The sequence below is a fragment of the Mchenga conophoros genome, linkage group LG18 (genome assembly GCF_057382185.1).
Source record: "Mchenga conophoros isolate Kocher_MC1m ecotype Shallow Benthic linkage group LG18, M_conophoros_male_GT1.1, whole genome shotgun sequence".
Taxonomy (NCBI): domain Eukaryota; kingdom Metazoa; phylum Chordata; class Actinopteri; order Cichliformes; family Cichlidae; genus Mchenga; species Mchenga conophoros.
Window position 1 is genome coordinate 23,903,459 of NC_140543.1, and position 27,240 is coordinate 23,930,698.

Sequence of the window (27,240 nt, forward strand, 5' to 3'; positions counted from 1 at the left end):
GCTTTTATGTTGAACATTTGGGAATTGTTTGTGTGAGCCTGTCGACATAATTTAAAGTGAATTACCACACTCAAAAATGTAGTGTGAGCCACTCTTGTGAAATTCTTTCAGATGTTTATGAATGTTTAATTCACTTTTACTATATTCAAAAGCTGTTCCAAACCTTTCCCCAGTGCAATATAAATTTGTGTCATTAGCAAATAAAGCAAATATTAACAATTTCGACATGCTACATATGTCATCTATGTACAGTATAAACAGCATAGGGCCCAGCACAGAACCCTGTGGAACCTCACAAGTAACCGTCACTAAATCATAGTCAGCATTATTTATACATCTATACTGATATCATTCATCTAGGTAACAATATAAACATAAGCTGATTGTCTCATTCCAGTTCTTGCATAAGTATTTTGTGCTCTAAAGCTTTTTGAGGTCACACAGTGTATTTCTTGTTATCCAGTGCGTGTGTTACATCTTCTACTCATTGCATTACAGTTAAGGAGGAAGACCTATTTGCTTTAAACACAAACTAACAGTCACTTGATAGAATTGTGTATTTCAATCCTTCCAGCTCTGGGAAGTGGAGAAATTGTTCTTTAATTGGATAATGTGTTTTTCTTCACTTTTATATATTGGAATGGCTTTTGTTGTGTTTTCTTGGAAATATACTTGAAACAAATGACTGTAGACACGCTACACAAGTTTGTATTGACAACATCTTCATCTACACCTTCCTTGTCTCTTGACACCACAATCTTATTGGCTAAGCAGTTACGATAGTTTGCTGTTTAACTTCTTTTTAAACTACTTTAACTCTTTTTTTTTTTTTTTTAAAGACTGTTAAACACTCATTTTATGGTAATAGTCAATTTAATTTAGTCTAATAGCACTTGTTAATTTACTTTAGATGTCATATATTTAGAGCACAAAAGCATTTTGCCTGGAGAATAACAAAATATAGTGTATTTTGATATAGTAGTGGCTCTCCACCTTACACCTTACTGTATTTGTAGCGCAATCTCTTATTTTGTTGGTAAAAATCATTTTTAATTTTTATCATATGAGAAATTTTTTACATTTCCAATACAGTTACTCTAACTTTAACGGCTGTGAGGTTCTTGTCCCACTTGAACACAAACAGAATGCCCAATGTCTTCAAAAGAAGAAAACTATTCCTCAGCCATACATGTAATACTGTGATCTCAGCCAGCTGAAATTTGCCAAAGACGAACATGAGACAGCCCGAGAATGCTCCGAAGACTTTAAAATGAATAATGGAACGGGCCATGGAGAACAACTTTGTGTAAAGGCATAATATCGAGGATGATTTTAAAGTAACGCTGTCTGCTCAGCAGATTAAAGTTAATGCAAAAATAAAATACATCTTGAAAAGGGAAAAACAGACAACTGTGAAATATTCCTTTTTATTGGAATAATACTGTAATCCATGAGGTAGCTTTTTATTGGTTCATAGCTCAAAAGTTACTTGACAGATAGCTGCCTTCCTCTTAAATTGTTTTGAGTTTTCCCGTGTTCCTTTGTGGCTTTACGCCAGTCCTACTTGACTGGAGGAGTGTATTTTATTTTTGATTAATTGCTATTCTGAGCTTATCAGCCTATATAAAATTTCAGCTTTGGGATTTGCACTACTGTCTCTCTGAGCCTGCACATCCACACTGATCTGTGTAATCCAAACACACACATACACTGCTTTCTTTACTGTATCTCCCTCTCTTAGGTTCGTATTTAATATTTTGTCTTATTACTTTTTGAGTTCAACCTCCTGGTCTTTTTCTCTCAGTCTTTTACCGTTGTCTGGCTCATTCAATTTAAAGCCCTTACAGGCACAATATTATTGTTCGGAAGAAACATATTAGTTAGACTTTCTTTATAGAGAAATACTAATTTTGTGAACTGAGAGAAGTGCAAGACAAGATAAAGCGTAAATGGGCTGCAGCATGTAGTTCTGCTAATGGATGTGGCGTAAACTGTAATCTTAAAATTAGACAGTAAATTTAGAATTAAAAATGATTGAACCCAAAGCACCATTGTTTAGACTGGTATAAATAAATGGGCTTCAAGCCAATGTTACATGGGGTAAGATGTTGCAGCAGCTCTTTAGAAAAGAACATCCTGTTTTGTGATTACAGATACTACTATTTGTACTCATTCATCCTTCTTTAAATGAATTCAAAATCATCTGTAAGGAAATATTTTTTTAGGTATTGATAAATAAAATTAGAAAGTTTTGCTTCATATTCTTTTTGACTGCTGACACTGACATAATTTACTATAATATTGCTTAGATCTGTGCAGACATACTAGCAATTTAGAATGACCAGTGGATAATTTATTCTCATATATAATACTGAGCATTGCTTTATATTTTACTGGATAAATGGGAAAAGACGCAGGGAGTTTTGCAACATGTGCAAGCATATGTGCAAATACAGAATATAAGACAACAGTTCTAACAAGCTTGAAAGTCAACATTTTGTATGACCACCTTTATTATTTCCTAACATTGTCAAACTGAGGAATGAACCTGTTGCTTTCCCCCCACGTCTTTCCATCTGCTTTAGATTTTTTTTAAGGCCTGCCATGTCTTACTTTCTCCTTCACTTGTTCAGTGTCTGAGATATGTCAGTATTTCAGCCGATAGCGCTTTAGAAATCATCTGTCATCTAATCATCTATCTATTTATTTCATGCCTGTCAAACTGTGTTATCAGCCCTTTCAAAGTAATGCAAACCTTAAAGGGATATTCCAGCCTATTGTTACTGTATTTTAAAAAGCATCATAGTACTCAAAATCAGTGCAGGACAAAATATCAAAGTATTAATAATATGACGACTCATTAGATATTGTATTTATATGACATATTTAAATAAAACGATTTTTTTCTCTAAATGTCTTCATTTTTAACCTTTTTAATGTTTAACTAACTTTCTTAACTCTCCTGGCTCCTCTTCATATTAGGTCAAAAAGTAAATTAAAAAATTATGTTTAATTTGCTTATTTGGCTTCTCTTTAAAAAACAAAATATGAAGATTGTTGCTTTAGGTCACATTGATGCAGAGTCATTACACTCATTTTATTTCATTTTGTTAAACAAAACTATTACCAAACTGCTAAACTAAACTAACTGATAAAGTGGTTAAAAAATTATAAATCAGCCACCTGGAGAAAGGTTCTCTGCTAATAAACAGAGATGGGAAATTGTGCTTTACTGTTCACACCAGCAGCAGCTCAAACGCTCACTGTTGGAGTTTTTGGTAAAAACTGTCTGATTCTGACCTCCTTGCCTTTCTTCCTCTGACATTTCTCTTTTTTTTCTTTCTTTCTGTTCTCTGAACTGATTTTCTTCTCTGCCAGCAGCTAAGCCTCCAGATGCAGCACAAAAATAGTTTCAGTTGTCTTCTGGGGTCTGAAAACACAGTCCTTAATGCCAATGTTACAATAATCTCTCCAAATCCAAACCAAGTTTCCCAAATCAGTAAATATGTACGCATCAAGCTGTCACAAGCTGTCAAAAAACCATCATAAAACAGAAACATTCAAAAAGCTTAAGGACAGCATTATGTCAGAAAGGTACATTACCAGCATGAACTTTAACAGAGAACATCAGAGGAAAAATGTGAAATGCTAATAATTATCTTTTACAATTAGCTGGCAGTGAGTCACCCAAGGCCTCTTATTGAAAATGTACAGGCTCGTGGCATCTCCTCTTCTCAAAGCGTTACCCTGGTGACAGGTGAAGATAATCCATCAGTGTGGTTTTACATTTACTGTTTACAGAGAGGTTTTAATATTCAAATGTAATACAAGGTTACTGGACCTTGAGTTTTCAGTAAAAGGCTTCAATAAGTACAAAGAGCAGTTTCTTTAATGCCAAGTCGTTTCCAATTATTGCTCAGTGGGAAGCGCTGCTTGCTTTGTTATTGCCAAATACAACAACACAACAGCTTTTTTTCTCCGCTGGTGAAAAATCCTAATTATATTTCCATTGTGTTTTTGTTTTCCGCAGGTAACATCAGAAACACAGAGCGGCTGAGTTCTGACAAACAGCAGAGCTACAAGATTATGGTGACGGCCTTTGACTGCGGTCAGAAGAGGGCGAAGGAGGATGTGGTGGTGCATATTGAAGTAAAGCCTGTCTGCAAACCTGGATGGCAAGGTTAGATGAAGAAATAGTCCCTTAAGTATTTGCATGCTACCTTAATTTACCTGCCAGTAATGGACAAAACTGACTTGCATCTGTATTTGGATAAAATATGCTTACACTTTTCCTAAATGTTAGCAGTGGCCTCAAAATTGATGGAGGCAATTCAGTGAATTTTCTGTTTTTTTGGCATATCCTTTCCCTCAGGGGAATTCTCTTATTTTAGAAACAGCATCTCTCGAGGAAATCAGAGACCTGACAAAAAACCTCCGAAGGGGAAGTTGACTAGATTGTGGGTTTTTTCTTCCTCCTTTAACATGGCAGCAGCTTGGCATTCGAGTCAGCCTGTCTCCCCTGCTGCTTCACCTGTCAACACTGACAGCATCTCAGGAGTCAAGTTCACACAGGAATGAAAGAGGAAGACAGAGAAAGATAAGAAGAGAGAGGGGAGATGGGGAAGAGGAAGGAGGAAAACTCGAGGGAGGAAAGGAAGAAACAAAGTTACAGTGAGGGAGAGAGGTGATGGGTATTCTTACAGCTTTAATCTGACCAGTATACAGCTTACTGTGTAGCTGATGGTAGGAAACCTCAAAATGTACCAGGTAGCTGTGGTTCTGTCTGAAAGAATGTGTTTCTTTAGCCCGCGTTGGTTGTGTTGTTTTTATATCTACCACGACCATATCTAACATCTAACCCATCAGGAGCTTAAATTGATCCCCATCATATTCACAAAGGTTTTGCAAAGCTGAAAGATAAAGTAAGCCAAAGCAGCTATTATTTATCCATGAACCAGCCTGCTCTTTGCCAATTTCTAAGTACACAGAAAATCCTGTGGGGGGCTTATTATTTTCTGAACTATTTTTAGGACATTTTAAGCTTGTGTTACTGACAGTGCAGCAATGACAGCAAACAAGAGACACAGAGTTCATGACCATTGTCTTAAATCTGAAGCCAAGGACACAAGTTGTCTTTGTATATCTTGAGAAAAATGTGGTATTTAAATAAAAAATACAAACAAAAAATTGCAGAGGTGGTTTACGAAGTTTTTCAAGCCGTGAAGACTGCAGGTATGAACATCAGGGGGGCATCACAGGGAAGCTGAGTAGCTTCTTTATATCTTGCAAAGATGGCAAAAGAAGCCAGCAGGTCGCTAAGTACTGTAAACATAACTAAATGAAAGTGATCTAGATTAAGAGATTACAGTACAGACGGCTGAAGATCTTTAGTTTGAGTCCCGTATGATTCATTTTGACCAAGGAACTGCTTTGGCTACAGTTTAACAGTTTAAGTTACTTTAGTGTAACGTTTTATGATCCAAATTAATTCACGTTTGGTTTATTACTATAGATAAAATATTGGTGTAAGCAGATCTTTCATAGATTAAAGTCCAAGGTAAGCAAAATCCATTAAAACCAGGAAACTAAAATCATGATGAGAAAGACCAGGCAGAAACCAAAAACACAAAGGGCTAGGAGAAACCAGGAGGAAAAAATTAGAAGACATAAGGGAACAAACACAAGTATAAGACGGGACTATAAATACACTGGGAGCTGACTGGCAATTGACAGTTGGAGATAATCATGTAATCAGGGGGAAGACAAGGACGGGAAGGAAAACTGACACAGTTCATGAAAGAAATCTAACCTTCAAAGCAAAACAGGAAGCGACCAAGAGACACAAACTAAACAAGGAGACAAGAATAGTCACTTAAACATGAAGACGGGGAAAAGGAAGCACTGGAGGACAAAGGCATATGACATAGAAATGAATCAGAGGGGGCAATGTATACAGAAAAGACTGAAATAACAAACACAGTGTAGGACCCAAGGCCTGATACAAGTCAAACACTTAAAACTGGAACAGGAGCCAGAAGGCAAATTATACTGCACTAATGTACTCAGCATACAGGTCTTCAAAGCCTAAACTAAGTATAAAAAACCTCAAACACTAGAATAACAGTAAAACTGAGACAGAAACACAAATTCATATATATTTCCTAAGAATGTAAAACCCAAAAACAACACAACACCTTCAGGCGACGACAATCACTTTGACATAAGTTGGCATTAAATAAATCATATTAGTCCAAAGGGATCACACAAAAATACTAAAAAATAGTGTGATTTCAAGTGGTTTTGGCTGTGGGGTAATTTATTGAGGGATGTGTAATACTGAGCGCAACATCACACAAGATAAATATAATAGAAACACTAATTATTTCTAAAGGTCATCTCCATGTCATAGGCATTAACACAACAGGACTAAAGAAAAAACTAATTTAAGAATACAGGAGTCGTGTCTATTTTTATACCAAAACATCCAGCATTGCTCAACATGAAACTACTGACAGGGAAAATGTCTCCCAGAGCTGGAGGACTCTTCTTGTTGCTCACAGAGAAAAATAGAGAATTATTTTTAAGCTGCAGATGGTATCAAAGTGTTATCATGTCGAATCGCGCTTGATCTCATGTGCTGCTAACATCCTCATCAAAGTTGCATTATTCTTTGTAATTTGGCTCATAAAAGAGCCCATACTGCACGACCATTAACCCACGTTTAGCTTAATGTAAAACCATTAATCCATAGTAGCTTATGAATAAAACATAATGCAGTGATGCATTCAGGCCAAGTCCTCTGTACACATAACCTTATTTATCATCTGTGTGTAAAGGTCGGCTGTGCCTCTGCAGCTGCTCTTTTGAAGAAGTCTCCCTGGCATTAATACAAGCTTCACCTCACCTCTCACTTCTCTTTGCCTACCTTATCACAGTCTGTTTCTCTCTGTGTGATTTTTCTCAGGAGACTTGATATCATATTGTGTGGGTTTAGCAAGAGCTACCAGGTTTCCACCACCAACACAGAGATTTCTATAAGGAAAAATCAAAGTTATGAATCTCTTTCACCACCATGATTCAGTAAATATAAGTAAACACCTTGTTGGATGACCCTTCCCATCCTGTTTCTAAGATGTGATTTAATATCAAGCTCATTACAACTTGTGTCATGATGGCTAATTTCCTTCTTATGTAATATGGGGTGAAAAGATCATTCAGATAACTCCAAAGAGCAACTGAATACCTTCAGGTTCACAGCAAAAGACCACTGATATGACTAAATAAACTCCCTAAGGTTTACAAACTGTTGCAGTGATTTTGTCCTTTCAGGTTGGAACAAACGGGTGGACTATGAGCCTGGGACTGGGAGCAAGCAGCTGTTTCCCAAGATGCACTTGGAAACGTGTGGAGGTCCCTTGTCTGGCGTGAAAGCAATGGTAGAGCTGCAGACAAATCACATTGGAAAGGGCTGCGACCGCGAAACATATTCTGAAAAGTCTCTGCAAAAACTCTGTGGTGAGGAAAAAAGGAGTGTGGGTGGAGGGTAAATTAATCTAAATGGAAGTGAGGAATGTTGATGCCCTGTTGAAATAGGGTGGTGCCATTTTAAATGGACTCTGATAATAATGAGAGACATGGAAAACTTTAATTCGAAGAATGAAAAACTTCTTGACATCTGAACTCTCGATGCATTTTAATAAGCCAAATGCCTGTATGCCATTTTACTATTCCGGAGTGACATTACATCCCATTAATAGCTTGAGGCAAGTTTATACAGTAAATGTGAAAACGCTGTGAAACTGTGCCTTCAAATCTGATAGGTAACTTTATTCATTTGTAATTATTGCCAGAAAGGGGGAACAGGTAATTGGATTACTTTTTTACCGGAGAAAAAATACGCTTGTAAAGGTTTTGTGCATTAAACATTTTGTGCTTTTTGAACACCCACTCCCAACAAAGAAGCAAAACTCAATTAAAAACAGTCCATCGGATCATTTCAACCAAGCACAAAATTAAATTAAATTGAAAGAAAAACACATACAGATGGCAGCTTTACCGAATTGCATTGAAGTTTCTAATTATGCTGTGTCTTTGTTGCAGGATGAATGTTGACTATATAAGTAGACTGCATGCTACATTAGGATAGATGGATTTATTAATCATGGCTTTGTGACTTCCAGGTGCAGCATCAGGCAGCACTGACCTCCTTCCTGCCCCCAGTCCTTCCACAAACTGGACAGCTGCTCTGCTGATGGACAGCGGCAGAGACAGCGACCTTATCTACAGATTTGATGGGCGTCAGGCTGCAAATGTCCCAGATCACGTGGTGCCACAAAACCTGACAGACCAGTTCACTATAGCAACATGGATGAAGCACGGGCCCAGTCCAGGACTCAGAGCCGAGAAGGAAACCTTACTGTGCAGCTCTGACAAGACCGGTGAGGAAATCATTTCACTGTGCTCTCTTATAAGATCCAGACTACACAAAACTAAATGGCAAATTAATCTTTTCATTAGATTCAGTTTGCTGACATTTGAAGACCAGTATGTTCCTCCTGCAGCACTACTGGAAACCACTGACCTTTCAGTGACACTTAAACATTTTGTGCTTTGTCCTACATTGCAAAACATACCATAAGCATGAGCCCTATCAATAATAAAAAAACCAAAAACATTTCAAAACAACCGGGTAATTAAGCTGAGACCAAAGCCCACAGTGGCAAATGCTCTTTAAAACTTTTTCCCCACTGCATCTCTGAACTGAGCTGCCTGCACTGTGTAATTAAACAAGCCATCTGCACATTGCACGCGCTCACAATGGTCTCACAGATGGCTTATTAGCTTTCGAAATTAGTAGCCTGATCTTGTAATGCAAAACTGCAGAGCAGTTTATTGTAGACCACCAGTATCTTTTAAACCACTTTTTATTTGTAATCTTTTTGCTTAAGGATGTGAAAAGTACCAACAGTTTCAATGTGCAGCCCAGCTGTGAAATAAAATGCCCATGTTTTGAATCCCATCACTCCTCTGGGTGTGCCAGATGATATGCAGGACCGGTGATGAGCCATATCACAATCACATTCATTTTCATGCCATTATAGTAATAACTCATGTATGAAGAGTATATAATATGTTCCTAAATGCATGATCGCACTGAAGTCTATCATATTCAATTGATTTTTTTTTAACAAATGTTCCTATTTTTATATTGAAGAGTTGAAGAGTAATAGAAAAACAGAAAAAAACAGAAAAACACACTATAAATGAAATTAGCTAATTCTGACTTCTGGCAGAAAACTGTATTAGAATTAGAAGCAATCGTCCCTTTTACACGTCTTATGACTTAATCACACTAGAGTAAAAATGGGAAGGTAACCTCTTTGCAACAAGGAAAATTGGTGGTTGGCTGGTGATTACGTTGATTTATTTATTTTTTTACATTGTTTGTAAATAGCTGCCGTGACCAGTTAGGCATGCAACACTCACTGCTTTCACTCACAAGCCAATTGCACAGGTCGCCTTGTGGGAGGGAAGTTGCAGCCAAACAATCGCAGTCTCAGACAGATTGGCAAATGTTTGCAAATTATTTTCATCTAACTTAAAAATTCCATTATGATCTCTGTCTTTGAAGTATGCATTTTAAAGGCAATTGGATTGGAAGTTAAGTCACACAGTCACGGTAATTTGGTCATCCTGCAGTCTACAACCACTTCTTTTCCATAGTGTGACTGGAGCATTAGCACTGCTTAAAAAACTTGTGATAAATATCTTTATTATATGATTATATGCTAAATAAATATTGGTTTTCACACCAGTGAAAGACTAAAATTGGTTCTTCCATTAAAAACACCAAAATCTATTAAGTTAAGTACCAGCTCCTCAGTGCGGGTATGTGTCCATAAGAATGAAAATGCAGATATGCAAGCGGCTCAGACCACACTCACTAAACTGCCTTTGTTTAGTTGACTGATGTGGAAAACCCATTTGATGTGAAAGTAAAAAGCTGTACTCTATGCCAATTTCTGAACTGAAGGAAAAAACAAAATTACTGACATGAACATGAGCAACGTCAATTTTCCTTGAAATAAACCTGCTGATTAGAACATTGTGTAATTTAAAACTGCACTATATTCAAATGTGTGCATGTTTTTGTATGACCATGCCTCTTCTTGGTCTTCCCATTGTAGAGATGAACCGCCACCATTATTCTCTGTATGTTCACAACTGCCGCCTGGTGTTTCTGCTCAGAAGAGATTTCACTCAGCTTGACACTTTCAGACCTGCTGAGTTCCACTGGAAACTGGAGCAGGTATGAGTACATATTTGTGTGTGAGTATGTGTCCTATTTATATCTGCATATAGATTCAGGGTGATTCTGTAGAGCAGATAAAGGGCTTTTATTCATTCTATAGGGAAGGGAGAGGCTTTTCATTTTAATTATGAAGGCCTTTCATGGCTTTTGTCTGCTTGGTGCATGATATAATAGAGTAAAAGACACCACTATCCTACACACGTACTTAGACTCACACAGAAGTACAGACCAAAAGAGGAAAGTCTGTTTAGTTATGGGTAATAGCTCACCCAGCAGCAGATCTCTACTACCTGTCATGCCTCTGGAGAGTTGTTGAACTAATTTGCACTGAAGGTATGTGTTTCAGTCCTGCAGGGAACCTTTAAGAGGTAAAAAGTTGCATCATGCAGTATAATGTTGCGTCTACAAGAAGAATGCAAATAAGAGAGGTTTTTTTTAATCTCACTGAATGTTGCAGGCAGTAACTATTGCATTAAATAAAATGCACTGCTGGGAGGTAAAAAGTTTCAGTCTTCAAAGCGACTTCTGTTTTTAACCCTGTCTGTTTAGAACAATGCAGGCTGTCAAACTGATGTTTAAAGGTCAGGTACATCAGTGACAGGGACACTTAAATGAGAATCATCTGGATAAAAGGAAGCTACTCCCCGCAGCTCTTGAAACAGGCGTTGGTGAGAGTTGCATTCAATTCAGTTTTATTTACAGAGCACCAAATCACAACATCTGCCTCATGGTGCTTTAAACTTTAAGGTAAAGGTTAAACAAGATGAGAACAAAACACAGACTGATGGCAAATTTAATGATATGTAACAGCGGTATGTAAACACCTAGAGAGTGAAAAGAGATGAGTAAAAAGAAGTGCTCAGCTTAACACAGCACCTCAGCAGTCTCAGCCTTTAGCAGCATAACTAAGTGATGCTTCAGGGTCAGAGAATCTAGCCCTAACTATAAACTTTATCAAAAACGTGTGGTCTTAAAAAGTGTAATCTTAAAAATGGAGCGGCTGTCTACTGGGAGCCTCCCCCCCAAACTGGGAGCTGTTTCCAGGCTGACAGGGCCTTGGCAAGAGTTGCATTCAAGGCCTCCCATTCTACTTTTAGAAACTTTAGCAGCCACAAGTTGCCTGGAGGACCCTATTAGACTAATATGGTCTTTAAGATTGGATGGAGCCTGATTATTTAAGACCTTTTATGTGATGAGAAGGATTTTAAATTAAATTCTGGATTGAACAGGGAGCCAGTGAAAAGAAGTCAATATGGGTGAAATACATTCTTCTATATCTTTCTGTTTGTATTCTCACTGGAGTGTTTTGGATTAACTGGAAGCCTTTTTAGGGAACTTTAGAATAGCCCGATAGTAATGAATTGCAATAATTCAGCGTAGAATGAATGCCAGAATTAGATCTTCAGCATCACTTTAGGATATTGCACAGATGAATAAAAACACCCCAACATATTTGTTTAATGTGCATCTTAAAGGACATAGGCTAGCATTTATAATGTAAAAAGTATTGGTCTCAGCACTTAACCTTGTGGAATTCCATGGTTAAGAAGAAGACTAACCATTTACGTAGAAAAAAATGGATCTGCTAAATAGGCACGATTCAAACAAGGGAATTGCAATTCCTTGAACACCAATAGCACGTTTTAGTCTCTATAGTAAAATGTACATTTTTTTTATTTTGATTGAAAATTTAGAGTCAACTCCACTTCCAAAAAACCAATGGCATACTTGGGAATGCAATAATTATTTTTTCATAAACATAATATTGAAACTAAGAAAGTGTTCAATTTTAAGAAAAATAGTTGATTATGAATTTGATGGCTCTAAAAAAATGTCTAAAAAAAGTTGGGACAAGGCAATGCTTAGCACTGTGTAGCATCCCCTCTTCTTGTAACAATAGTTTGTAAACATTAGGGAACTGAGGTGACCAGCAGCAGGACTTTTGGGAGAGTAATGTTGCCCCATTCTTGTCTCGTATGGGATTGTACCTGCTCAACAGTCCTGGCTCTTCTTTGTCATATTTTTATTCACAATGTGCAAAAGGTTTTCAGTCGGTGAAAGATCTGCAGGCGGCCCTGCCCAGACTCAAAGCCATGCTTTTGTAACAGGTGCAGTATGCGGTTTAACATTGTCTTGCTGAAATTTGCAAGACCTGCTCTGAAGGAAAGGCCTCGATAGGCTACTTTAGTGCCTGTATATAACTTTCAGCACTGATTGTGCCTTTCCAAATGCGCAACCTGCCCATTCCATAGGCAGTAATGTACCCCATAAAATCAGAGATGCAGGCTTTTGAAGTGAGCGCTGATGAGAAGCAATTCAATTCCATTCAATTTTATATATATATATATAGCACCAAATCACAACAAAAGACAAAAGTCGCCTCAAGGCGCTTTATATTGTAAGATAGGCCCTACAATAATACATACAGAGAAAAACCCAACAATCAAATGACCCCTTATGAGCAAGCACTTTGGCGACAGTGGGAAGGAAAAACTCCCTTTTAACAGGAAGAAACCTCCGGCAGAATCAGGCTCAGGGAGGGGCGGGGCCATCTGCTGCTCCTCCTGATGTGGCGCCCATGTTTTCTATAAAGATTCAAATTTAATTTTAAATGAACGGAGGTGTTTCTTGATCACATACAGCCTCTTTTCATGACAGAGCTTTAACCTGTGTGAAAATGTGACAGCGATTTCTGGAACGCTATTCTGAAATCGTTCCACGATTTGCAGTTTTTTTGGAGATTGGTGAACCTCTGTCCATCTTTACTTCTTAAACAATCATGTGTCTTTTTTCCACCACTTACTTTTCGACCCTTTTGTTGCCCCAATTTTCTGCGACGTGTTGCTCCCATCAAATTGAAAATGAGCTAATATTTTCATGAAATAGCAAAATGTCTCCATTTAAATATTTGATATGTTTTCTATGTTCTATCATGAATAAAATATGGCTTCATTCAATTTTCAAATTATTTCTGATTTTATTTACATTTTAAACAGCAGCTCAACTTTTTTGGGAGATTGTGTTTGCATTTACATATTGTCTGTTACTGAAACAGCGTGACATTCGCCGAGCTCATGAATATGTGACTCATTTCCCTTCCTTAAAGGCTGTCTTTCCTCTTTAACTCGCGCTTAATCAACTCAGCGAACGATTGTCTGTTTGGTGCCGTTGTTGTTGTTATCACGTTGCTCTTATTTCTTAAGCGTTTGTATTAAAATCAAGGCTTCCACCAAGTTTAGCTGCAAAGTTTGTGTTTTGTGAAAAGGGCAGAAGTTTAATCGCCCAAATATATGTGCAGAAAGAAAGCAGCCAGAAAGTAATGTTGTTAAATCATTCACATGGTTCAATTTTTCATCTGATTATTTTATCAGAAGGGTTGTTTTCGCCCTCTGCCACAATTTTGAGTCAGTTTGAGTCTCTTTATTGTGTCTGCATGGTGTTTGCGTTTTTTTTTTTATTATGTTTGGGCTTAAATGTAACCACTGAGTAAAGGAAGTCTCACAGTATAGAAGATCATAAAATCCCTCATGTCTAAATAATTTTGATGATAACCCAGCTCACCACTGTAAAAATGAATGCTAGCTGTATATCTAATCTAATTGTTTACTCTTGGGATGGCACATTTATCAGCCATATTTTGAAATTATTAGAAAATGCCTCATAATTATGGAGAGTTCTCAGAAGTTTCCACTCACAAAGCAGATTATAAGAGATTTGTATTTGGTCTTTTTGTCAGTGCAATGGTGCATCTCAACCCTGGCTTATGGTTTATATTTTATCTGTAGGTTTGCACTGAAAAATATATGCAAATTCATTTTCTTGGTTTTTTCCTTCTTCTTTTTTTTCATTGTGAGGGCATATGCGGTAATTCCCTGCATTCATACAAACATCAGTGTATCTTTTGGTTGTCATCTTTGTTAGTGGTGGTGTGTACCTTCCAGGCAGAACAGTTGTTTGTTGCAGGTCACAGGTACAACAAAATGTGGTTTTTCTCAGGTGTACCTTCCAGCCAGGTAGCTGTTTGTTCTAGGTCAAAGGTAGATTGAAAAGTGCTTTCCTCAGTCCACTGTTATTTTCTCCTGTGGCCCACAGAGGTGGATGTGACAAAGAGAAGGGCACCCAAGCAGATTGCTAAGTTTTCCAAGCAAACAACCTCAAGACATGGTTCTATTTCTGCTTTGCTTTTTCTCATTCTCTCTGCATCTGTTATCTTTCTCCTATTACCTCTCTCTTGCTCAGTCTTTGCTATTACACGCACACAGACACACACACACACATATATATAGTTCATAGTTCAGATAGTGGGGATCCCATTTTCTCCTTTAGCTGGATCGTGTGAAAGACCGTGGAGGGAGTATGCTGTACAGTCAAAGAGAATTTGTGATGGTGCTGCTCACCACTACAAATCACTCTCATTTGAGACTCTCATTAAATATAAATGGAAACTGGTCTGAAATACCAGAGGTTAATGAGAGGAGTACATAAATGAACAGAGCAAAGAAAAAAAAGTGCTCTGTGATTATCGTGAACTGATTATGACTGTGATTTGCTGCAGTTTTTTTGTCTTGTTTCTTTATCAAACGCCAGAGCATAAGTTTAAGGAGATAGAAATAGAAATACATTCATGAAACTGATGTGTTATTGTTAAATCTAAGTGCAAAATGGTCATTTTAGAAAGAAATGCTCCTCTTTAAAACTTAAGAACAGATATTAAAATCTGATCTGTGCCCTGAAGCAGTACACAGTATTTTATATGTGAGTACGGCTGATGCCAACCGTCTACAAAAAACCCTATTTGGATTTTTATCAGATGGCAACCAGGGACCATCATGCCAATTAGTTCTCAGACCAAACCCATCAAAATATTATGTTTACCAGACAGCCATGTATACACACGCACGCACACGCACACAAAGAGAGAGAGAGAGAGAAACAAAGTAACAACAGTAGCCATGCTGCAGCACTGGGGCGTTAAAAGGTTTGAGGGCTACTTCCACTGCCCTTTATTTTGCAGGCATTAGTGAAACCACACTTAGCTTTAAATTTCATGCTCACTTTGATCTTCACTAAAATCTTTTTGACAGAGAGACATTTAGGCTACGTTCACACTGCAGGTCTTAATGCTCAATTCCGATTTTTTGATCAAATCCAATTTTTTTGTCTGCTTGTTCACACTACAAATAAAATGCGACAGCAAACGCGCTCTTGTGTGAACGCTCAAAGCGGCCCACATGCGCAAAAGAAGGCGTCACACACAACGCACTCTGTTTAGACCCAGAGCAAACAGTATTGTTTGACAGATGGCCGTTAATACAAAGTCTTCGGACTTTACGTTTCCCAATTTTTGCTTTAAGTTATTTTGTTATTTACATAATAATGTAAATAACCTAATAATGATCATTATTGCTGTTTTAGAGAGGAGCGGTGCTTCAAAGGATAGTTGCAGATTTCTGTCAGAATCTGCAGATTATACAGTACAAATAAAATGTTCACGTTTCTCCAACGTTGTCTTCCCAACAGTTTCACTGACATCTACACCGGATGGCCAGGAAGCGTTCGCGATGTCTTCTCGGGCGCTTCTCTGGCGCGTATAATTGGCGTCTGTCTTGTGTCGGTGACGTAAAAGACGTATTTAATGCGACATGACCGTTCAAACAGCAGTCGCTTTCTAAAACATCGGATATGTATCGGATTCAGCACCACATACGAAAGTGACCCAGATCGGATTTGAAAATATCGGATTTGCGACGTTCACACTGTCATACCATGATCGGATATGGGTCGCATAGGGTCAAAAAAATCGGATTTGGTGCGCTTTCGCCTGCAGTGTGAACGTAGCCATAGACACAAAACTTATGGCTACGACACAAAACTAAAACGTAATCAGTAGCTTTAACTGGACTTCATCCCAGCAGTGACAGAGAAGGCTGTTTCCAGCTAAGGTCACAGAATGTTACTTCCTTCCACAAGTTTATAAAAACACAGAAACAATCATAACCGGATTCCTTGGTTGCAAATAACATTCTACTTTTACTGTACTGAACATAATGGCATAGACTAACAACAAGCTGGAAGTATCGCTAAAGCAAATGGAGACAAAGTGGAAAGACACTGTCTGACCTTTGTTCTAATTTCTTTAAGTAGTCTTCTGGAAAAGTTCTCCAGGCTTCTTGAAGGACATTTAAAGCTCTTCTTTGGATGTTTCTGCATTTTGTTCTGTTCTCTGTCAACATGATCCCACACTGCTTCAATAATGTTGAGGTCTGAGGTCTGGGGAGGCCAATCCCTGACTGATAGTGTTGCACTGTGTGTTTTTCTATCCAGGTATGCTTGTATTGCATGGTGCTTGGGGTCATTGTCATGCTGAAAAAGCTGTTCCCAATCAGATGCTTTCTAGATGGTATGCAGTCCCCAAACCATGACAGAGCCTCCACTGTGTTTTACAGATGGCTGTAGGACACTCACAGCTGTACCTCTCTCACGGCCTCCTTCAGTATATAATGATGATGATTGGAACCAGAAATGTCAAGACCAGAATTGCTATTGTGTGTTTATACCTTGAGTTAGATTCATAGACCCGTATTAAGTGGGTTAAACTAAAAAAAAAAAAAAAAACATTCCTCTGAAAATGGTTGAAAAAGTGGCTAGTGTACAAAACGGCCTTTAGAAAGCCTGGAGGACTTTTGCTCAGCACTTTAAAAACTGCAAGTATTTCTTGCTCCAGCAAAATATAAAGAAATGAAGAATGGCTCAGGACTTTTGCACAGTACTGTGGATAGGAAAAGTAATAGAGTAGCAGTAATGTTGTATTAAGAGTTTTCTGGAAGTGCACAGAGTGTTAGACAGGATCATGAGTTTGAAGCTGGAAACCGAAAGGCTGATGTTGAAGGTTGTGAACACCGTAAGTAGTCGTCAATTAGAAGAGAGAGGAATTCTGGAGTAATTTGGATGAAGTGGTAAAGAGCATTCCCAATAGGGAAACAGCAGTGATTGAAGTGGACTTCAATGAAGATGTGGGTGAGGGGAACAGGCAGATGGTCCGCTTTGGTGACTGCTAAAGTCAGAAGAAGAAGGTTTGACTGAGTGACCAGTGACCACCAGGATGATGGTGGCTTCTCAAACGTAAATCATAATTCCACTAATCTTCCTATTAGTTATCCTTCACAAGCCAAAGGGACTATCACTGTTTAGTGATCAATGAAGTTCATCTCCTAGATTCAGATGTCATGTAAGCAGAGGACATTAAATAATGAGGTATGCTTCATTTCTTTCATATAAACTGGTTCAGCAAACCAGAGATTGTCCTTGTCGGCTCACTGCATGGAGTACAAAGTACTACTAAAGATAGATTGTACCAAATGATAATGCATTGCACTTGTAGGCTGAATCACACTGAAACCAAATAATGAAATTAAGTCTGTACTCTCAGCATTAGCTCTACTTCCAAATGCCTTTCTTTCGCACTACTGAAAGAAATTTTAACATTCACTGCTGAATGTTACACAGTGTATTATATATTAATAGTGCATATTAATACTTATTATTTAGTATCTCAGAGTGCCTATAGTGCTTAAAACAGACTAAACTAAGAACAGGAACTGCCAGAGCGCCTTGAGGTGAATAATGAGCACAAGAGTAGTGGAGGCTGTTGGAAAAAGGACTGTGGTAAGAAGAGGAAGAAGAAGAAGGGGTGACTGTGGAGTGTCACAGCTGCTTCGTACTGTCCTTGTTCCTCCAGCACTTAGAAAGGACACCCAATGGCTTCTGCAGCAACTCCATTTAGCTCTATTGATTTTGCAATTCTGAGCCTAAGAGAGGAGGGGTAGAGTGTGATGAAAGCAAGCTGGCAAAGAGCGAGGGAGAGAGAAGCTTCCATTTTCCATGTCGATCGAATACTCTGAAGGAATGTCACATTGGACAGAAACCGTTATGCACGCATCTACAGGCACTGACTTATTTATGAGTTTATGTGAACACAACCATCCACACAAACACACACACACACGCCAGGATGCCTGCCTTTCAACTTCTCAGTGTTGGTAATGGACTAAAGGATGAATCACTACCCTTTCTGAACATTATTCACTCTCCCGAGTCTGGAGAGTCAATCCAGCTGTCGTTCTTACCAAGTCCTATACAAATCAAGAAACACTCTCTTTAAATTTCCTGCAAGCCAAGAGTGTGATCTTTAATGTGCACCTACACCTTTCTATATTTCCCCAAAGTCAAGAGCGTGTCCATTAAAATCAAATGCTTTATAGGGAGAGCACAAAATATAGTGTATTACAGAAGGGTTAGAGGGGAATCAAGTACCCAGTATTTTTCTCAGCATAGTTGTGAGATTTTGATAGGATTAAAAGATTTCTTTTTCTTTTTCACATCAATTCAAAATAACAGTAAATATGACAGGGCATGGTGAGAGCGCCCATGTTGTGAATCACAAAACCAGCTCTCCGATTTCACCAATTACTCCTCTCACAACTTCTGCAGAACCCCTGCTATTTATTGTTTATGTCTGAGATCAATAATAAGGACTGAATGCTGGAGTTAGAGCAGAATTGCTCATCTACAGTTATCTGCCTTATCTGCCTGTTTCCACCATGCCTATCGTGCCATGGCTTGTTCTCTGCCCTGTGTGGATTAAAAGGCCCCATTTGTTTCCCGAGAGATTAATTGGATGATGTGGGTGGTTGTGGTGTGGCGTGCATTGCCTCCCCTTCTGTTTGTAATAGATAGCGCCTATGCAGAGTGTGAGAATTTTTCATCTCACACACAAGAGACTAATAAATGTTTCAATTTTACGTCTAATTATGCATATCCACGTGTTATTTTCCTACGTGAAGTCTCGGGGCGTTGCAGCTGGAGTGAGTTTTGTTTGCTAGAGCAGATTTTTAAAGCAAAAGCATCTGGAGTGAGAAGACAAGACAGAAAGGCAACCACGCTTTGATAGATGAGAGCACTTAGTTAAAAAAAATCAGACTTCATAATTTCTTTCAGTTCATGTCATGTTTTCTCTCTTATTTACCATGGATCACTTTCATTTTGCAATTTAATCTACTGCAAGGACTATTCATGTTTTTGAATAGACAAACACAAGTTGGCACTGAAACGTACATTTGTTCCTTTCTGAGAGTGCAAAACAGAAAAAGACAGTAAGCAACTGAGGAAATGTTAAGAACTGCCTCGAGCAAAAGCACTCAGTGTTTATTTCATTTCTAGCCTCTATTTTTCAAATGCCTTCATTTGAGAGCTCAGCTGGACTTTGTCTGCTTTAGGTGCCCCCTTTATCTCTCTAAATGTAAATTTCTTTGCGCTCTATGTGTGCTCGGGCCGGAGGGTGAGGGATAGCAGGAGTATATATGTGTGTGTGTGTGTGTGTGTGTGTGAGAGAGAAAAAGGCTTCTTAATGCTCTTTATTGAGCACTTTGCATACATGGTGAGTGCTCTACATAATGTACTAACAGCTTGTTTCTTCCATCGTTCTATTTACCACTTCCAGTCACTCCACACGTCTCTCCAACTATTGCTTGTCTGTTCTCTTCTCCTTCTCCAATTCCTGCCTTCAGTTCATAAAAAAAAGTCTGTTCACATCAGCGATGAGGTAGAATTTAAATTATTTACAGGTATCATATTGCTTCATTCATCAAGTAAGAGCTCCTGGAGATATAGGGGAAAGATAAAGACAGGCAGATTTCAAACATTATGCTGAAAGACGGTATTTTAAAGCAGACCTTTCACTTTAAGCATCTGGCATGTTTTTGCATTGATCTAGAGCCTCATATCTTTCTTTCTTTGGATTGTTTTAGTTGTAGCACTAACACAGATCAGATCTTTATTAGATATCAGATATTTTTCTTTTTTAAAATAGTTTGGCAGAACTTTTCAAAGTAGAAACTGATGGTTTAGAAGTTTTAGATAAGCACACTTTGCTTTATAACTTGTGGAAAACTTGGCAACTCTGTATTCTTTTAATTGGACAGTTTTTTTAGTGAGTGTTCTGCATAGAAGTTTGCTAGATTTGCCCTTTCACAGAAAACTGCATGTTTTTTTTATGCGCATGCCGTTGCGCATGTTAGCAAAGCTCGTTTCCTTTCTTCCTTTCTTTTGCTTTGTGCCATTTATTTATTTATTTCACTATCCTTGTCATTCCCACGGTGACACATAATACGCTGGCATCAAAAGTGCGGTGCTGCATCTGTGTCAGAAAAGAGATGATCAGAGGAGAGGGGTGCGAAAAGGAACAAAAGAGATGAAAAGGGAAAGAGAAGGGAACTGGAAGTTATGACGGATGGATGAGGTGGAGGTGGGGAAAACAGGGGAGGGGAAAAATAGTTCAGACAAAAGGGCATAGAACGGGCCGGATGAGAAGTAGAGAAAAGGAGGGCTCTGGGGAAAAACTAGACTTCCTAAAATTATCTGGTGAATGTTTGAAGAGAACGACAACAACACAACTTCCAGCATCCACCGTTATTTTACCCAGTACTACAGTTATCATGTCCATCACACAAGCTAAAGTACTAATAAATCTGATCAGACAAAAGGTTAGTTTTCACTTGAAACAGATGAAAACGCCATCATATATATTTTATAAGATTGTAAGGAAGTCCCCACATCTGAAACCTCTCCAGTATATCGAAATAAACTTGACCTTATTAAAGGGCTCCTCAGCAGCCAGCACAATGTCCTCATTATTCTGTCGATGTCAGCAGATCTAAAAAGCACTAATGCTGTCTGTGAAACTGTGCTTTGGTGTCCTCCTCAGAAAAGGTTCACACAACCTATAACCTCTGTTTGGCCCAAAAATAAAAGATTCGAGGCCGCCGCTTTCCTCGTTAGCAGCTGGTCTAACGCAGAGCTGGCAGCATCGAATTGTTTTGCCAGGGATCTTCTGGGTGAAAAACCTCAATTGAGTCCGTGTTGAATTGAGACTGTGCAATATTTTCTAGGTCCAAGTGGCTCTTAAGATCTTCCTTCTTCTCTGCTGGTGTGTAGGATGTAATAGCCTCTCGTAAATACACCGTGGCAGATCTCCACAAGATAGACTGGCTTATCTCCAGCTTTTTATCCTCAGCAATAAAACACTGCCGCTGCTGCTGCATGGTAATATTCTCTACAAAGGAAATCAGGCTGAGTAAGGTAAGGCTTAGTCACCACAGTCTCCAAGATGAACCTTTGTCAGAAGAGACCTACTCCATACTGTGATAGAGAAATGATTAGAAAGAGGATACTGTCTGTACAGTCCTTGAATCTATGCAAAACAATTAAGGACATAATCGTAGGCAGCACACAGATTTTTCTGTCTAATTGATTGAGCGCTCTAAGTGGGGGGGTTTTAATCCGATTATTTAAAAAAGCTGAAGCGTTGAATGCTGGGAAATGACAGTCACATTGTAACAAAGCCTTTTATTTTTGCACACAATGTGCTGGTCTTTCTGATGAAATTAAACAATAAAACAATTGTTTACTAAAATTTCCTTCCTGTTAGACTGATTCATAGCAGGTATTGGTTTGGAGTAGCAGAAAAAAAGAGAAACTAATTTTGTTAATGATGGCTTTATGCCATCAAGGTTCCCAGTAAGCCTTGACAGTGAGCCAGTATTTAAAAAACCCTTAGCTAACTCAGTTAAATGGAAGACATTGACCTTGTGTTTTTCCGGTAGTGGCATGCCCAAATGTTCTCTATGTTTGAAAAATGTAAAACAAGCTAACTGAGCAAGCACAAGAAGTCCTGACAGAAATAGTGAAAGCACCTGTGTGAGTGTGTCAATAATGTAAATATGGTTTGAGGTTAAAATATTCAAAGTGTGTCATACCTAAAAGCCACAATCAGCACTTTTACTTGCACATTCCCTCTGCAAACACATGAATTCAAAAGGGTTTCATGGAGGAAAACGACAAAAAAATGATGTTCTGTGGAGGTTGTTAAAGTGATTTTTGAATCATTGGACTGTTTGTCTGTCCGCTGTGTCTTCTGTATGTCCTGTTTCTTATGTTTCTTTCATTCAGGGTGAAAAATATAACCTAAGTTTTTATTTTTATTGGTAGTAGGAAAGGAAAAATTTGCAAAAATAACAACTGCCAGGTAACCGACCTGAAAAATATTTTCCAAAAATGCCCCAATTTAGCCTGGTAGGAAATCCCAAAAGTTAAGAAAACTGTAAATGCATTTTGAACTTCTATGTTAGTGCAGACGTGATGTTTATGTCTCTGCACTTCTGCCTCTGTCTCTCCTATTTTCTCTCTTTCTGTTGTGGGAATGCTGTGATGATAGCATCCATCCTAAACAGGTCTGCAACCTGCCCGAGGACCAGCTCATTAAACTGTTTCAGCATTCATTGTCTCGTTACTTTGATGCAGAGGAGAAGTACTTTCAAGCTCACACTAACTAATATGTCATCAGACAAGCAATGCGTATACAAACAGATACCATCAGCAACAGAGAATTGCTGATGGTATCTGCTAATGATGTGCGTGTGTGCATTTTTAAATATGTGAGCACGATTTATTTTAGACAGTTTAGACAGTCAGCTGCATAAACAAAGTCAGTGAGAGACTGGATTCTGAAGCTAATCTTTCTTGGATGAAGTAGTCGAGTATATGTGCAAATAAATTTTCGCACTGAAGCTAGTCGAGAAAGTTGATCTGTGATCTTTCTGTAATATTTCTAGTCATTTTTTTAGCTTTCAGGTTCAGGTTTCAGATTCAGTTTTACATTCTCTGTCATGCTTTGGTGCTGAGATATTTCTCAAATACAGTCTGATTATGCATTATCATTATGCATGATATTTATTTTTCAAGCATGCAGTCACTGTGCATGCGTTCGAAAACTTGCATATAAAAATAGATGTTATTCGTCTTTATTTCTGTTTGGAAACCACTCCATCAGTTATTATAATCAAAAGCAGAGAAAAGCAACAGCAACACACAACACAATAACTCAGCCTTACAGCAAAACTTTTTTATAGTTTGTCTGGAAATGGAGAGTTGCCGAAGGGATTTGTAGCCATGCTAACTCTGTTCATGTCTGTGCTGTGGTTCAGTCTGCTACTTTGACCTGAAATATGAATTCAATAATGAATGGATCAGCATAAAATGTATTGCAGATATCTATCTGTTCTCCCCGAGGATGAATCATTTACTATAGCGTCACCAGGATAGATTTCAGTTACAGGATTTAGGTTTACTAGTTTTGTTACTCATTCAGAACCATTTGCAAACTAATGCCATTTTCATAATCCTTAGCTCTTAAACTAAAACAAACTGCATCTTTGCATCTGCTACGTGGCATTGATATTTGTACAGAAATATACAGTCTGTAGGCAAGACGCAAGATTTTGCACCAGAAATTTTCAGATTTCTGTTTGTTGTCTGCTTGTAGTCTGAGCAGTATCGACCAATCAATTCAATAACAAGTCTAACAACATCATTTGAGCATGTTTTTTCCCCTTTAAATCTATCTGTAGTCAAACTGTAATCATTGACAAGAGTATAGAAAAGAGCCTTGATAGGACACAATGGAAGCCAAGAGGCAGTGGCCATTGCACCCAGAGGGTAAGTCATCTGGTGTCCCAAACTGTGCTTTTATAAGCTCCACATAGTCACAGCTCTAGGAAAATGCAGTATAATGCCATATAAGTGGAGACAGTCACCCACATAAACAGTGCTGATAATTGTAGAGGCATGCACTCACCTCTGCAGGCAGTCAGCCAACCAGCGGCTAAATGAAAGTGGCAATTCATTCTGCCTGTCTAGTCAAGTACCCGTGCAAATCCTGAATGCGAGATGATGAAACTAAAATACACTGTCATTGTTAATAACACACGGGTGACTTGCCCGAATATTTCACTTAATGTACAGTAAAGGAAGGTTAAAAAAAAAGAAGAAGAAAGGAGGCATGACGTGAGGAATGTCATGCTACCAAAATGTAGGTTGTGATGACTACATCCGAATAAAACATCTTGAATCATCACATCTGAAGGTGGTTTTAAAAAGTGAGGTCTAGTGGGTAGGAGCAGTTTCTGGGCTCTCCTCTCTGTCAGCATATCATGTTATAAAGCTAACATCCCTCGAGATTCTTAGTTGCTCCAACAAAGGTTTCGTCTACATTAGTTTATATGTAAGCTTAAGCAGAAATTTATTCTCCGTGTCCGTGTGTGTGGCCACTTGGCCTTAATGAGAAATCCTCCGTCCACCTGTTATGTTTTCTCTTCGTATCTGAAATTAGCAGATATTTTTCTGCTCCATGCAAACCAATCTTTTCCTCCATCTTTAACCAAATCCTGCCCACCAGACTGATTCAACTAAAACAGTCTGGCCTTTTCTTGTCTGAATACCTTTGAAATTATATTTACCTCAAGTGCCCAGAAATAATAACCTTTAAAAGAAAGTGCAGTTTCATTTGAAAATATTTATTTTAGAAAACACCCACTGTGGCCTCATTATTTGTGAAAGAAGTTGTTCAGGGCCCCATGCAGCGCTGTTTGTACCATTATTGCTTTGGGCCATAAACTATACTTGTACTCCCCCATTTAACAGCATAAAACATGAAACTTTGTTTTTTTCTCATTTCTATAGCTGTTTACTGTGTTCGGCACAGTTGTCCTAACATGCACTAAGAGAAAATGCCAGAGTCTTGTCACAGTATGCTAAGAAAGTATTGATATTTTAATTAGACCTGTGACTTTTCTTGGAAGCATTGCAGTGCTCTTCGAGGTTGAAGCCATTCTTTGAATTCACTGGTGTATTGTTATTTTTAAGGCCTCTGTAAAAATTAGATTTCATTAGATGGCCTCTAACAGCTCCAAATTAAAGCAGCTTTTTTCTGTAACTGCCAGATGTGTAATAAGAAGCCACTTGATACAATATTGACTTAAAAGAAAATATTATTTCATTATTGTTTTTAAAGCTGGTTGTCGCTGCTAAAAAACACAAGTCATTGCATGTTTTTTGTTAGAAAGCTCCATTCTGTGTAACAGGAACACATACTGGCTTCTTCCCCTTGTCCAGTTCAGGGTCACTGTTGGGCCCAGCTGTCACATGGCGACAGGCAGCGTACATCCTGGACGGATCACCAGTGTGGCAGCTGGAATAACATACAGAGACATCCAACCATTCACACCTACATCCAGTTTAGGATCACCTGTTAAGCAGACCTGCATGTCTTTGAACTGTGCACGTGAAGAGAACCCAGTCAGCATGTAAACGCCCCACAGAAAGGCTAAAGCGAGAGAACAGGCTCTGTCTTTATAAGTTCTCACGATCGAGAATGTTTGTGAAGGTTGATAAAAGTTGTGTGACGCGCGACTCTTTCTACAGCTGTGTTTGTCACTCACCGTGTGCCTTTAATGAACAGCTCATTAGACGGAAACCTCATTAGCGGTCTGACGACAGGGAGCAAATGATCCGGGGAAAAGAAGAGGAATTTGATGCGTCTCATTTATTGGAGGTAGAAAGGCAGGGAGCATTCAAGGATGCGCTTTTGGGTTTGGAGTAAACATCATCATGTTCATAACAGCAGCCCTATAAACATAATCCCCCATGGCAATACGCTCCATAATAATACTAATAATAATAAAAAAACCCAAAAAAGATGTGTAATTGCTTCAGTAATGTATTTTTAAAGCTGCCCCTTTTTCATTTCTGTTTTAATCGGGCCTGTTGTCGTGTTTCAGTGCGTACTAAGAGGACATATAATTTACTGGCAGCATAGCGATATGACAGTTTTTCTCTGTGCTTTACAGATCTGTGACAAGGAATGGCACTATTATGTAATCAACGTGGAATTTCCTGCAGTGACTCTTTTTGTGGATGGCGTGACTTACGAACCCTACCTAGTGACAGATGACTGGCCGATCCACGCCTCGAAGATCGATACGCAGCTGACCGTGGGCGCCTGCTGGCAAGGTCAGTGTGTGTGTGTGTTTACCATACATAAGCATAGAAAAACAGCCATTTTTAATGCTTTATTTAAAAGCACCAGGGTTAATTAATTGTTTCAAGGCTGCATACATCCCTTTAATGAGATAAATAAAAAAAGGAAATGATATGTTGTCCTGATTTTGTAAAGCAGGAAATTGAAAGCAGGTCTTGCGTATTCTGATACAATGTAATACTCAACATGTGACATAATTGCACTGTGCAGGAACACTATTGAAAGCAATACATTTCACAGTGTGTGCATTGCAGGCCACTGAAATGCATAATGAAATGCATTATGCTCCAAGAAACCGAATAGTCTGTGCGAAAACTGCAGGTGCAGCAGTCAAAAACATGTTTTCTTTTAATGCGCGGTTGTTACCAGCCTGAAAAATGCTGACAACATATCATAAGCATAAAGAAACCGCATCAATAAAAAGGCAGAGCAGCCCAGAGATGTTTAAACTTACATTTGAATCACAAAGGGAGATAGTGAGAAAGAAGGCGAAAATAAATAAAGAGACTAACATTTACATCCCCGGCCTGCGAGCTGTTTCCTGTGGCACAAGCCAAGCGGGTATCAAACAGGAAATTCTGCGCCGTCGTTTCCAGCGACAAGGAACGGGAGCGTGCAGAGATCGCGTTGGACTGAATAAAAGCTACCCTGCTGTCATGTTTATTACTTGAATAATTACAAAAATAAAGTGCTTCATATGAGAAAGAGACAGTAGTGATCCTTTTCTTGCTGCCTGCCTAAATCACATTCACAACCCTTGCCAGCATCATCCAACGCTTCAATCCTGATGGCATTTTGGTTGCTGCTTAAATTTCGTTTCATCCTGTGCCTGATTGCAATTTTCTTTCTGTCGTCATCATTTTCTTCCTTGCTTCATACAGCCCTCTCTTGCCGCCTCTTTCCATGAATCTCTGATTGTGAGAGAAAGCCCTGAAGGAAGGATTAGCTAGAGTGAATGGAGGACAACTTTGCCAGCTATTACATCCCAATGAAGCCG

At 38.6% G+C, this 27,240-nt stretch overlaps 1 protein-coding gene across 1 annotated transcript in view; it reads left to right on the forward strand.

Annotated features, from left to right (window-relative positions):
• Positions 1-27,240, forward strand: part of clstn2a (calsyntenin 2a) — a 152,011-nt gene that overhangs the window by 111,217 nt on the left and 13,554 nt on the right. Inside the window, exons 6-10 of the mRNA XM_085253705.1 lie at positions 4,031-4,180; positions 7,330-7,515; positions 8,181-8,438; positions 10,188-10,309; positions 26,053-26,215. Coding sequence (XP_085109831.1) covers positions 4,031-4,180; positions 7,330-7,515; positions 8,181-8,438; positions 10,188-10,309; positions 26,053-26,215 — 879 coding nt within the window. The remainder of the gene's footprint in view (positions 1-4,030; positions 4,181-7,329; positions 7,516-8,180; positions 8,439-10,187; positions 10,310-26,052; positions 26,216-27,240) is intronic.